Below are 14,119 nucleotides of genomic sequence, written 5' to 3'. Positions count from 1 at the left end.
GCAAACCGACACTCAAGAGCCGCATGCGTCACTTTAAATGTCCAATAGCGTATATCACTGTAAACAACGCTTGTGGCTCTTTGAACTACATATTATTGCTAAGTTTTGCTGCGTTTGGCTCTTTTACTAAAAAGTTTGCCGACCCCTGGGTTAGGAAATAGCCCACGCGTAACAACCGCAAATACGTATGGTCCCTTAATGTACGATTCACATCGACCCGATCGTAGTTACAGGAATTTTAATCTCATGTACAGTAGATACAGTCCATATTTAAGTAGCACCGAGACCCAGTCCGGCTGCGCCCGTTTTTTGTAAATCGTACGGAAGAGTAGCATTTCACTTTGTCAATAGACAAATACTTAAGTGATTTCCATAAAAAAGACAACTAGGATCCTAGCAAGTGAAGTGCCATTCTTAAGAAGACACTAGACACAGCAATGAGGGCTACCGTGTTTAATTTCGCCGCTAGGGGCGCTAGTGTAGATGGAGGTCTTTCGAAAGGTCAGATGCATAGAAGTTTGGGGGGTTTCAAGCTTTTTTATCGGGAATTTTCACTCCTTAATCATAATTGTGGTAAATTTGTCCATCTTTGATTAATCATGGTAAACAATAGATATAGCTCAATAAATGTTAGTGTTTAAAAAAAAGTGCCAACTAAAATATATGCAAAATTAAACGGGTTGAAAAAATTACAAATTTAGACGTTAAAATACCTGTGTATTGGTATTGTTTTTATAAAAAATAGCACAGAAAAATTTTGAGATCTGTTTTTCTGGACCTACATCTACAGTGGCGCTAACTGGTGAGCACAAAAACGGTAGCCCTCATTAAACTTATAAAGTTAACTTTTTTACACTCTTGTTCCTTGTAAGTTCACATTAAGCAGAAAATTATATTTTATTTCAATTTTAATACACATTTTTACTTTTTTTTATATTCCAGATATAATTAAGTAAACATTTCATTTATGCTTCTCCCAACACGCAATATGTCTTACATACACATACGTACATATGTGTACATGTACGGGTATAATATAATAAGTAGTTTGCTAAAGACGTCGGGGCACAGATTAACACGATACCGTAAGGACGGGGTACTTTAGCCCCCCAAGGTTACTTTGTTCACCCATGAAAACCTATGTTATTGAATTGATAAATTCTTAAAAACGACATTATGAGATTATCTGTTTTGGAGTAAGCGTTTAGTGTCGTTTTTAAGAATTTATTAATTCAATAAATGGGTTTTCATGGTTGGATAAAGTAACCTTGGGGGGATAAAATACCCTGACCTTACGGTATTTATATTCCATTTCGCACGCTGCCAGCAAGTGGCACGCGTTCAACAAGTAAGTTCTGTGAAAGACCTAAGTATTTATACTTGTGTATCGTATTGATCATAATTTATTTTTTGTACTTTGGAAAACGATTGCTAACGAAATTACTGATGATTATCAATATTTGGAAACGTTAGTGTCGTTAATATATTCCAAAGCTATTATTTAGATTTCGCTAGGCAGCTGCTTACGAGTAAGGTGTGTAAAAACTGTTAAGTTTTAAAACATAATATTATGTAATTAATAGCAGAAAAGAAAAATGCCATAAATCACATTGAAAACTTTCATGGGGTAGAAGGCTAGATTCATCGCTGTAATTCCTACCAACGTGACGTGTAAATCGTGCCCTGTAATAATAATGTATTTAATTCTTACTCCAGTAATGTAGCTTATCCACTTATCATTTACTTGTAGATTCTTATATATATTAGGGTATATTTTTGCAGTAGATTTCGTTCCTTGTTTAGTTTGACTCCCTAATAACTTAATGTTTAATGTGTACGTTTGTTGCGTTATATAATTCCAATTAGGGTGACAATATTTATAATAATTTAACAAGAGATATGTCTCCCTAGAAGAGATATGTCTTATCTAGGAAACATCTGAAACACATTTCTAAATTTTTTCACTTTACTTTTTGGTTGTTTGAAATTGTCAGTTATTATAATTACTCCCTGTTCGACGACATACTCGTGTGTAACAATAGGGTTGTGTTCAGGCGTTGGACATCGTGAAGCAGTCGCGGCGTCGCCCCGGCCGCGACGAGCCGCCGCCCGACCACCACGACGAGGTTCGCGAATAAACCCTCCCTCCACCACAACACAACGCAACACATACGCACTGTTCGACTGTCATAATTTGGTCGATTTTATTACGTGAATTATAATAATTCTTTCAAGTCAGTATTGACTAAACCTTTGGCATGCTTTAACACTCATGCTCATGTTTAGAGCAGCCTTGACTATAGTATACGAAAAGTTCTTCAACCTCGAAGCGTATCTCTAGATACACACATTTTTCTGATTAAAATTAGTGTACCGACTTTTTAATCAGAGTACCTACCTAGTGTACCTATCAGTGTATTTTTAATCAGTGTACCTACCAAAGAAAAGAATCATTATAATTAATACACAGTAAAATCGACGTAAATAAGCAACATTTCTTAATTACCAAGGATCAGTTTGAACTTAGAGTATGTTCAGATTCAAACGATAAAATTTAAAGATAAATTTTGCTCCGAGTAACACAAAATAATCTTTGTTTCATAGATATGAGAAAAATTGATTCTAATGCATATTTGTTGCGTTCATTGTTTATTAGTTTTCCTCATATTTTGAATTAGAAATACTTCTGTATGACGTTGCGTTGTGTTGCTGGATGAAGGCTCAGCTGTCGCGTCTTGTGCTCGTTGCCGAATGTTTGTGCGGTGTTCGCTTTCATTCTATCTATCTGTCTGTCACTTTGTTTATGGCACAAATTGTACGACCTTTTGACTGTGTAAAAAATTAAAAACTGTTGTATAACGAGATTTCACATGGCTCATTTGCTAAAAAAGGCACTGCGTCTCGGTTTTAAAAATGTAGAAATTGAAGACAAATTCGTGATTTTACAGCTAATAGATGGCGCTGTACGGCTCCGTACACTATTGCGGTAACTCTTGTCAAAAGTAGACATTTGACAATTCAGTTACCACAAAACATATAACCGTACAGCTCCAACTACTTTAACTGTAAAAGTTGCGGGCACGATTTTTTCTGAGACTACTCCATAGCAAATGAGGCCGTGTAGGTATAACATTTTGCACACGTCAGACTCAGTTTGGGTTAAATTTGTCATTGTTTGAATTTTTTTCATAAAAGATAAATACAACTGGGGTGATAATACGCATGACAGCACTGTATGATCAATAACGATAAAAACACTATCATTGTCACTAAAACATCACGTTTTACTAATAAAATTGTATTTAACAGAATTAAAGCGAACTAACTGTCATCATTGCACATATTTCGTCTCATTCGTTCTCAGCACCGTGGGTCGCACCGTCTCTATCTTATCGTATCTCATCACACAGGACTTTCCGATATAATCACAAAACCATGGTCACTCTACACCGCTTATCTGATTATGTGTACTTTATTATAGTGCTTTCTAAGTTCTTTATTTATACTGTTATTTGTATTTGTTTCTAATTTTTTATTTATTAAAAAATTTGATTGTGCGAAATTAATTTATTTCAACCAAAATTTGCGGCCTTCGTTATGTAACATAGATGACTATATCTACGTATTTTTTGAAAACTTAATTTCGCCGAATCAACGCACACAACACCGTTTACTACCACGCTTCCACCTTTAATTTGCGTTAAACTTTATATTTTGTTTGGTATAGGGTGAGAACCCGGCGAGCGAGCCCCGCATGAACCTAAAGTCGAAGCTGTTCAATGCGCTAGGCATCAACACGCCGTAGTTAGTTAGTTAGTTAAGTTAGTTTAAGTCACGCTTGGACGCGGGAGACGCTTGGCGAGGTGTAAGTTACATATTTACCCGACTGCGTAAAGCTAAGGAGGGTTATGCGTTTGTAAATGTGTTCGGTCGATTCGGCAGGAGAATATTGTCTACTTAAAAGCTTCCTAAAACGTCAAAATTGGGTCGTAAATACATAAATGCGTCTCCGGGGAAAATCAGATATTTTTGACCAGTTTTTTTTTCTTCGCTTGAATTATCCGTCGCATCGATCTAATACACTATTCACTAATGTAATGGTTTTGGTAAGAGCTGACTTTTGGTAGCTATTTTGAATGGTGATTTTTTTTGGTATTCATTAATCCAACGTAAAGAAGGAATACTTACCGAATAGCGCCGAAAGCCAGTATTATGGAAGTGGCAAATGGTGTTTTACACAATGTATCATTTTGTTACGAAATCAATGTTGCAAAAATTACAGTGATACCTTTTGTATAGCGGACTTGAATGTGTTAAATATTAGGCCAATGAGGGCTATCGCGCTCAATTTCGCCGCTATCGGCGCTAGTGTAGATGGAGGTCTAAAGGTGCCAATAAACTATGTGCAAAATTAAACAGGTTGAAAAAACGGCAAATTTAGACGTGTATAATCACAACGTATAGATTTTATAAAAAAGAAGAATTTTGAGATCTGTTTTTTCTGGACCACCATCAACAGTGGCGCCAACTGGTGAGCAGAAAAACGCTAGCCCTCATTCAAGTGTCACTTACACTTAAGCACTCGCTCATTATAAAGCAACGCCCGCGTCTCATTTTGTCGCTCACACGTTTGATTATGTCGGGCGCGGAGCATGCGCCCGCCGCCCGACACTAAATGTGCCATTTTCAACCAAAAGGGTACTTATTGTCGCTTATCGGCGCTATTTCCATATAGCTTCAATTAGAAATCAACCTTATCGACATGCGACAATGTGGTACCTTTTTGTTGAAAACGTCACAAATAAACTGTGCCAGCACTTCTACTAGCTTAGATCTATTTATGTTAGCATGCTTAAGAATAATTTTTTGAAACAAATCGAAAAAAAAAGATATAAAAACATGTAATAAGAGAGATTTTATCGAAGATGAACCGTCCGGAGTATTGCAAATTTATTATTTAAGGTGCGGATTTTAACAAATTTTATAATTATGACTTATAGTCGCGGTTCTAAACTTACCCAAATTTTTATTTTCTCGTAAGTTTCGACCGCAATTTACCAACATAATTAGGTTGAAATTGCATTTATATAATTGTGGTGTGTAATCAATATTATAATTAACAACGATTTTATTTTTTTTCACTTTCGATTTTAATTTGCTGATACTTTAATCCAGTGCTCTTTGAAGAAGAACGCATGGTTGTGTTATTTTGTGAACGTTTTATTTATTTTATTGTTTGCGATGCAGAATCAAAATGGATACCTATTTAAATTATCAGTTTTAATAAATAATGCTTACATAATGTCATTCCAATGTTAGTGTGTAGCGGTCTAAGCTTTATGTGAGAGTAAGTGATATAGTATAATATTTTTATATACATTGAAATGTTTCTATTTGTATGTGGGTGCTGCTTGTGAATGCAATTTTTTACTCTATGTACACTAGATATATTTTACAAGAGACATGTGCAGATTTAATACAATTCTAAATACCAGGAATCTCTAGTAGTACATTGGCGCTGTCACAATAATTGAAATTATTGTTTTTTTTTATGTCTCAATATCACATCGATCTTAATTTTGGTAATTTTTAAATTGTTAATAAATATTTATGTAACATTTTGTTTTTCTTCTTTCGTTTTTTTAAATATAATAACTAAAGTTATTCGCAAAAGGTGAGTCTACAGTGTTATGCAATTTATAGCCCAAAAACTGAATAACTTATGCAAAAATAATTTACACGTTTGTTTAACCCGTTGACCGCCAAAAACGTCAACTGACGTGGCGGCTGTAGCCCAATATCAACCTTCAAGCATTCAGACACGGTTTACGACAAGGGCCTGACAGTCTTTGATAGAGAAAGATAGTCTTATTGCGATTCCTATAAGAGGAAAGAGAAAATAGTGCCACGCTTTGTCCTTATCACCGACCGGGTGACATCATAGGTAGGAGCTATGGCGAAATACCGAAATTTATAAGTGAAAGAGAAAAAATTCTATGCTGCCCAAATTTTATATGAATATTCTTTCTCTTACCCCCGGTCGCTCCGTGGCGCGTATATACTGCGTCTATGGTTCGCGACGACGCGCCCAGCCTAAGGCCCAGCCATACAAAGGAAAAATCCAAAATTTGCCATTGAAATTTGAACCTATAGTGTAGGAAATAAGAGTTTAATTTGCGTTGTTGGAAAATTGAAGGAATCAAAACAAAAGCGACTGTTCTAACTGAATAGGATTTAAATTTCATCGAACTGAAGAGGTACTATAGTTAGGACCTTGGGCCTTAGGATGATGGCGTGGCGGTCAAAGGATCAAAAACATTTTTCTTCATTAGGTACTCAATAGACTTAACGGCTTTCGCTGTTAGTTGTAGAAGCATGTAACCACCTCAAATCATTTCCATAATTTCATATCAAAACACTATCAAAATCACACGCTACATTACATTGTAGTAATAGTTACTTTAAATGTTGTCACGTAGTTTAAATCATTGGTGTTTTACAATTGGACTTCATTTCTTAGTTTGGAAATAAATGAATTCTTTTTTTAATGATTTGAATATAGATACCTAAAAGTTTTTCATGTTGAAAACTTGAAACTTGACAGTGAAAATCGTCAAGTTATTACACGATTTCATGGTGTACTTAGTTTTTCTTGTAACCTTCATATTTTTAGAACATCCCCGTAGACCTTAGATAACAAAAGGTCAAATTAACTCTAATAAAAAAAAATGGGCCCCTTAAAGTTGTTGGCCTTGAAAATTCTAACCTCAATAGAACCTAACCTTAAAACCATACGAATTTTTAGTTGAAACAAAATGGAGTGTAAATTGCATAACACCGGCGCGGCAGGAGGGGCGCGAGGGGGAGACGGGTTTCTCGAAACTGCGCGAGTCGCTGCGGCGGTCGTCCGCGCGCTTGCTCGGCCGCCTCGCCGGCCGCCACTCCGCCTGTCTGCCGGACGTAGACTACACTGATCCTGAAAGGTAAACCTTGGGTGTGGTGAATGGGGTTGGCAACTGTCAAAGGTTTCAATAGATGGCGCCAGCAGGTTTAAAGTCCAGGTCATAAAATTAAAAAAAAAATGTTTTGATAATATTGTTAGAATTGACACTGCTGGCACCCTCTATTAAAACTCCTACTGACCAGCCCCATTGATTATGGCCATAGCAGTGGTATAGGTAAACTCAAATTGTTCAAGTGCACTCGGCTCCAACCAACACGATAGTTTCGAACCCTATTGAACGTACTTGACAGGTAGTGTTGGTCTCTTGAATCGAGTCCTTTGAGTCTGAGGAAAGTCTGAAGAACTCAGGACGTTTTTATGACTCCGCATAAAAGAGTATTTTAAGCCCCGAGTCGAGTCCTTTGTTGAGTCTTTTTTAAAAGCAGCTCAAAAGGACTCGAGCCTCCGAATAGACTCCGTGAAAATTTTGATAGGTTTTTCCTAAATAGGTAACAGTAAAGAAATTAGGCGTTCTTGTATGATTTGTATACGTAATCCACAAATGAATTAGGGTATTCTCCTACTAGTCAAATCGGTTTCTTTTTTAGAACTGTCAAAACGATTTGCAAATTTTTATTTAAAACTTTATTGCACTTAAAATTATAAGTAACTACAAATGGCGGACTTGCTAACCACTGGGCTTAAAAGAGATGGTTGTTAGGTGCAGGATTTAAACTAGAAGAATTAAAACGATAATCACTTCCTACTTTTTACAAAATAAATAATTGATATACTATGAAATCATAAAATTAAACATATACTTTATATAATATACTTACATAAATATCTACATATACATGAGGCACAATATAGTGAGCGAGAAAGGAAATGTGTCATGTTAGGGTCAACATAAAGGATGACTCACGTTAGACCGGGCCGTGTCCGGGCCGGAGCATGCTGCGCTTACTTTTCTATGACATGACAGGTGATCACGTGATGCTGTCCATAGAAACCGAAGCGCCGGAAGCTCCGGCCCGGACACGGCCCGGTCTAACGTGAGTCATCCTTAATTCGTGACCTTCCGCTGTCTAACGTAGTTTCTTAGACTGAGAATACTGTAGGTACATATGTTAAAGTTAGACAAAGAAATATCTGCAACGATTTTGATAGCTCTATCTATGTCTAGACTACCATGCTATGGTCATAACACAACCAACTGAACCAACACGATAGTTAATTCTATCGTGCTAACCTCGTATGGTAAATTTTACAATTGAGGTGTGCTGTGTGCTGAAAATTATCTGCGTAGATAGCACAATACAACAGACTGGATACTTTCATGGGTTAATATTCTAACCGCTTTCGAATAAAGGAGATGCATGCGAGGGGTCCCTTTGTTTGACATAATTATTGAACGTCATAATGTAAAGATTGTCCTATTATCATTAGTCATAATTCTGAAACCGTTAACTTTTCAGGATTTTCCTCAGGTTATCCTATAGGTAGGTTAGGTTTGTTTTATGGCAATCCTGAAAAGTTACGAGTTTCTGAGAAAAACCAAATTATGACTAACGAAAATGTGGACAAACAATACATTATGACTTAAAACTATATGGGAAACAATTGAGACCCGCATGCGAATCATGCGATACGTAACATAGCAGTTAGAATACGGGGCTGACATATTTCAAAACCGTGTAAAAGGGATGTTTTTCTAAGTTTAGCTGGTATCGCATTTCCGATTAGTATAAGGGCGGTTTCATAGCGTTTTATGGGAAAATGTAGGGAAAAGTAACGCGCGCGTGAACTCGTAAAAACCAAATGTAACGCGCTTGTAAGGTCGCAGAAAAATACGCTAGTCTGAAACCGCCCTAAATATGCTGTGCTAGAAGGTACTTAGAAGTTTTGCAAATGTAATTACCTAAGTTTAAATTATAACTTATAGATAACTTTGGGAATGTGTAAGTTAACCGTATGCAACCTACCTACGGCATGGCTTGCATTTGTCACGTAATGTTCCTTGGACAGTTTCTTCCTTTCTTCACAAACATTTCAGTAAGTTTTTTATTTCGTTTCTTTTCATAACAAAGTTTTGTATGGAGTCTTAGACTGTTTTTTTTTTAAATCCAAAAACAATACTTTTTTTAAACTAATGTTGAATTTCACAGCATGAAGCGCGCAAGCTCCCTATCCGCGCTCAGTAACTCCGAGACGCAAGACAATCGACGGTAGCAAGCGAGCAAACTTCGCAGCGTAGTCAGCTACACCACCCTCACGTTCGTGAGGATTTTGGCTCTACAGTCATGACCCCAGTCTAGACGCGGAAAAAAAAACTGTCAAACTTGGCGGGAATTTGCGTTTTGATACTGCATATAAGAATTTTAAACTGCCAGTAAGTTTTATTATTTTTGAACGATACCTTATTTATTGAATTGAGAATTCTTAAAAAAGTTTTCAAAAAATAAATTCCAGCCTATAAAACCTATAAAACTCTAGGTATAGGTTATAGTTAGTTGATAAAGGAATATTCACGCTTGTTACAATTTAAATACCTAAGTACATTGCGCTTTTGAAAAACGATTTTACACCGTAGCGATTTTTTTAAATTGGCGTAAATGTAATTCAATGCCAAGTAACTTCGTTTAAACAAATTAATTCTTCACCCACCCGTTTGGACAAGGTTTAAAATCGTTTGAAAAATGTGGCATTTTTAGCTTTAATACAACGCAATATAACTCGAGTGAAGTGCAAATATGACAGATATAAGTAGGTAGAGTATGGATGGTATAGAAAGGATGCCAATCTCTTATGGCAGAATTGTTGCAAAAGTGACCGCTTTCAGCTTTAAATAATAGTTCCTAATCTCTCCGGCGGCGCTAGTTAGGCTCTCGGACATGAACCATACAAGGCAACAAATAACCCGACCAAATTACGTAGGTTGTTTTTGGTAGTATTTCGGTGTATGGTGGCGCCGCCTAATTACTGTTTTTTGATGGACACTTTTCATGCATAGAGATTTGGCTCCTTTATAGACCTGTACCAATAACTTCTGAGGTTATAAGAATATTAATGTTGCTTATTTTTTATATATAGTTTCCAGACCATATACTAAACCTAAAAATAATATTTTGTGTCATCCTAGGTATTTGCTTAGGTAGAAATTTAGGTATTTCTTTTTTCAATCAGCATTCTGTAAAAAAAATATTCGAGACGAAATTCTTTGTTTCCCTGTAAAGGCAAAGTGGCTTCCGACGTACACACGCATTTTGTGTCATTTTCATCCACGGGTATAATGGCATTTAATAAATACCTAATATTGATCCTAAAACGCCTAAAAAAATATTAGAGTCGGTAAGTGAAGTGTTGTACTTTACAGAACATTGTTATATGTTATTCAAACAAATCTGTGTCAAATTCATCCACCGCTTTTATTTAAAAAAAATTTTTTTCTAATTAACACCCTGTATCTGCCACAAAAAAAAATTCATATTATTAAGTTTACGTCTACAATATTATAATACCACATTGAGACATCATTCATAATTTGGGTCATTTTGATCCACGGTTTTTTTACTATCTGGCAAAATAAAACTCAATTGAGCAAGAAGGGCGTGCGCGGGGAAGGGTACCTACGCGGGTGGGGTGCTTATTATACTTGCCGCAATATCAGCTGGCGACTGAGATCTTAATACTATCTCCTTTACCCTTGTTAAGACCAACCAAGAGATGGCATTATGAGCTGTCTCGCCACTTAGTTTTGCGATATAGTGTATTTATTTCATTCGGAGGCATAATTACATTGTCTTATCAATCTTACCGTAGTAGGTATATAAATATAATTAAAAATAAACTGTAGGCTGCACTCCTCATACTGACCAACATTTGTGACGTTCCTAATCAAAAGGTACCACTTTCTCTGACAGGTTATTTGTATAAAGATATAATCAAATTTCGTCTTTATGGTAAACGACAAAGTGGTACCTACCTTTTGATTGAGAATGTCACAACAGCGACTTAAAAATTACTTTTGTTTCGATTTTTAGTAGACTTTTAAGTTTATTTTAAGACGCAATTTATTGTGATTTTTGTTATGTTTAAGCGTGGCAAGCAACATTAATTACATTGATGATGATGTTCATTAAATACAATATTTTTTCATACTATACTGAACTGTCACCCTATACATGAGAATGAACAGCGCCCTCTTGACAATGATCATATATTACTGGTCAGGCTTTAATATGTGTCATAATTTAGTAAAGTCCCCTTTGTGGATTCTAAGTTTCCGAGTTACAGCAGTTTAGTGAAAGCGTTTTTTTTTTTAAATATAAATTAAGGGTTGAATAAAGAGGAAAGAAAATTTGATTATTTTTGCGCTACGACGCACGGTTTAGGAGATACAGCCCTATAAAGTTTTTTTTATTGTTTTTTTCTTTTTTACATTGTGTTTTTTGTATATTACTTTGGGGTTTCATAAAGGGGAACGAAAATTTAATTATTTTTGCGCTACGACGCATGGTTTAGGAGATCAAGCCCTATAAAAAAAAACTCTTTTTTTTGCGTTTTTTTTTTGTATAAATTAATGGTTACATAAAGGGGACCGAAAAGTTGATTATTTTTGCGCTACGACGCACGGTTTAGGAGATACAGCCCTATATAGATTTTTTTCTTTTTCTTTTTTATGTTTCTAAATCTTAATTAAGGGCTTCTTAAGGGGAACGAAAATTTGATTATTTTTCGCTACCATGCACGGTTTAGGAGATACATCCCTAAAGTTTTTTTGTTGTTCTTTTTTCTTTTTTTTGTCATTGCGTTTTTTGTTATTACTTTGGGGTTTCATAAAAGGGAACGAAAATTTTATTATTTTTGCGCTAGGACGCACGGTTTAGGAGATACAGCCCTAAAATGATTTTTTTCTCTTTTTCTTTTTTGCGTTTTTAAATCTTAATTAGGGGCTTCTTAAAGGGGAACGGATATTGATTATTTTTGCGCTATGATGCACGGTTTAGGAGATACAGCCCTATAAAGTTTTTTTGTTATTATTTTTTTCTTTCTTTTCCTTGTGTTTTTGTATATTATTTTGGGGCTTTATAAAGGGGAACGAAAATTTTATTGTTTTTGCGGTACCACGCACGGTTTAGGAGATACAGCTCTATAAAGTTTTTTTTCCTGGTTTTTTTTTGTTTTTTTTAAGTATTAATTACGGGTTTCTTAAAGGGGTTTTTTAAATTATTTTTGCGCTACGACGCATGGTTTAAGAGATACAGCCCTATAATGATTTTTTTTTTAAATTTTGCATTTTTTTTTAAATATAAATTATGGGTTGCATAAAGGGGAACGAAAATTTTATTATTTTTGCGCTACGACGCATGGTTTAGGAGATACAGCCCTATAAAGATTTTTTTATTGTTTTTTTTTCTTTTTTTCTTTTTTACATTGTGTTTTTTGTATATTACTTTGGGGTTTTATAAAGGGGAACGAAAATTTTATTATTTTTGCGCTACGACACATGGTTTAGGAGATACAGCCCTATAGATTTTTTTTTAAATTTTGCGTTTTTTTAAATATAAATTATGGGTTGCATAAAGGGGAACGAAAATTTTATTCTTTTTGCGGTACCACGCACGGTTTAGGAGATACAGCTCTATAAAGTTTTTTTCCTGGTTTTTTTTTGTTTTTTTTTAAGTATTAATTACGGGTTTCTTAAAGGGGTTTTTTTTAATTATTTTTGCGCTACGACGCATGGTTTAAGAGATACAGCCCTATAATGTTTTTTTTTTTAATTTTGCGTTTTTTTTTAAATATAAATTATGGGTTGCATAAAGGGGAACGAAAATTTTATTATTTTTGCGCCACCACGCACGGTTTAGGAGATATTATATCTATATACCTATATATAGCTATAATAGCTCTATAAAGTTTTTTTTCCTGGTTTTTTTTTTAAGTTTTAATTAAGGGTTTCTTAAATGGGAACGAAAATTTGATTATTTTTGTGCTACGATGCACGGTTTAGGAGATGCAGCCCTATAAAGATTTTTTTTGTTGTTTTTTTTCATTGTGTTTTTTGTATATTATTTTGGGGTTCCGTAAAGGGGAACGAAAATTTTGTTCTTTTTGCGCTACCACGCACGGTTTAGGAGATATAGCTCTATAAAGATTTTTTCCTGTTTTTTTTTTGTTTTTTTTTTAAGTATTAATTAAGGGATCCTTAAAGGGGAACGAAAAATTGATTATTTTTGCGCTACGATGCACGATTTAGGATATGCAGGCCTATAAAGATTTTTTTTTGTTTTTTTTTTTTCATTGTGTTTTTTGTATATTAGTTTGGGGTTCCACAAAGGGGAACGAAATTTTGATTATTTTTGCGCTACGACGGTTTAGGAGATACAGCCCTATAAAGTTTTTTTTGTTTTTTTTTTTCATTGTGTTTTTTGTATATTACTTTGGGGTTCCGTAAAGGGGAACGAAAATTTTATTATTTTTGCGCTACGACGCACGGTTTAGGAGATACAGCCCTAAAATGTTTTTTTTTCCACTTTCTTTTTTGCGTTTTTCAATCTTAATTAGGGGTTTCTTAAAGGGATTTTTTAAATTATTTTTGCGCTACGATGCACGGTGTAGGAGATACAGCCCTATAAAGTTTTTTTGTTATTTTTTTTCTTTTTTTTCATTGTGTTTTTAGTATATTACTTTGGGGCTTCATAAAGGGGAACGAAATTTTTATTATTTTTGCGCCACCACGCACGGTTTAGGAGATATTATATCTATATATATAGCTATAATAGCTCTATAAAGTTTTTTTCCTGGTTTTTTTTAAAGTTTTAATTAAGGGTTTCTTAAGGGGAACGAAAATTTGATTATTTTTGTGCTACGATGCACGGTTTAGGAGATGCAGCCCTATAAAGATTTTTTCCTCTTTTTTTCTTTTTTGCGTTTTTAAATCTTAATTAGGGGCTTCTTAAAGGGGAGCGAAAATTTGATTATTTTTGCGCTACGATGCACGATATAGGAGATACAGCTAATATAGGTACAGCCCTATAAAGATTTTGTTTCTTTTTTTTTTCATTGTATTTTTCATGTATTACTTTTGGGTTACATAAAGGGGAACGAAAATTTTATTATTTTTGCGCTACGACGCATGGTTTAGGAGATACAGTCCTATATATTTTTTTACAA

General features: G+C 34.9%; 1 protein-coding gene across 1 annotated transcript in view; it reads left to right on the top strand.

Annotated features, from left to right (window-relative positions):
* The window catches only part of LOC134747671 (kinesin light chain), a 57,692-nt gene extending 52,074 nt beyond the window's left edge, over positions 1-5,618 (top strand). Inside the window, exons 13-14 of the mRNA XM_063682280.1 lie at positions 2,055-2,126; positions 3,728-5,618. Of these exons, the coding sequence (XP_063538350.1) occupies positions 2,055-2,126; positions 3,728-3,805 (150 nt within the window). The 3' untranslated portion in view covers positions 3,806-5,618. The remainder of the gene's footprint in view (positions 1-2,054; positions 2,127-3,727) is intronic.
* Positions 5,619-14,119: the final 8,501 nt, after the last annotated feature.

The sequence above is a fragment of the Cydia strobilella genome, chromosome 15, assembly GCF_947568885.1.
Source record: "Cydia strobilella chromosome 15, ilCydStro3.1, whole genome shotgun sequence".
In the NCBI taxonomy this organism is placed as follows: Eukaryota; Metazoa; Arthropoda; class Insecta; order Lepidoptera; family Tortricidae; genus Cydia; species Cydia strobilella.
The sequence above is the reverse complement of the archived record's forward strand: the minus strand, read 5'-3'. Positions and strand labels throughout refer to the sequence as shown.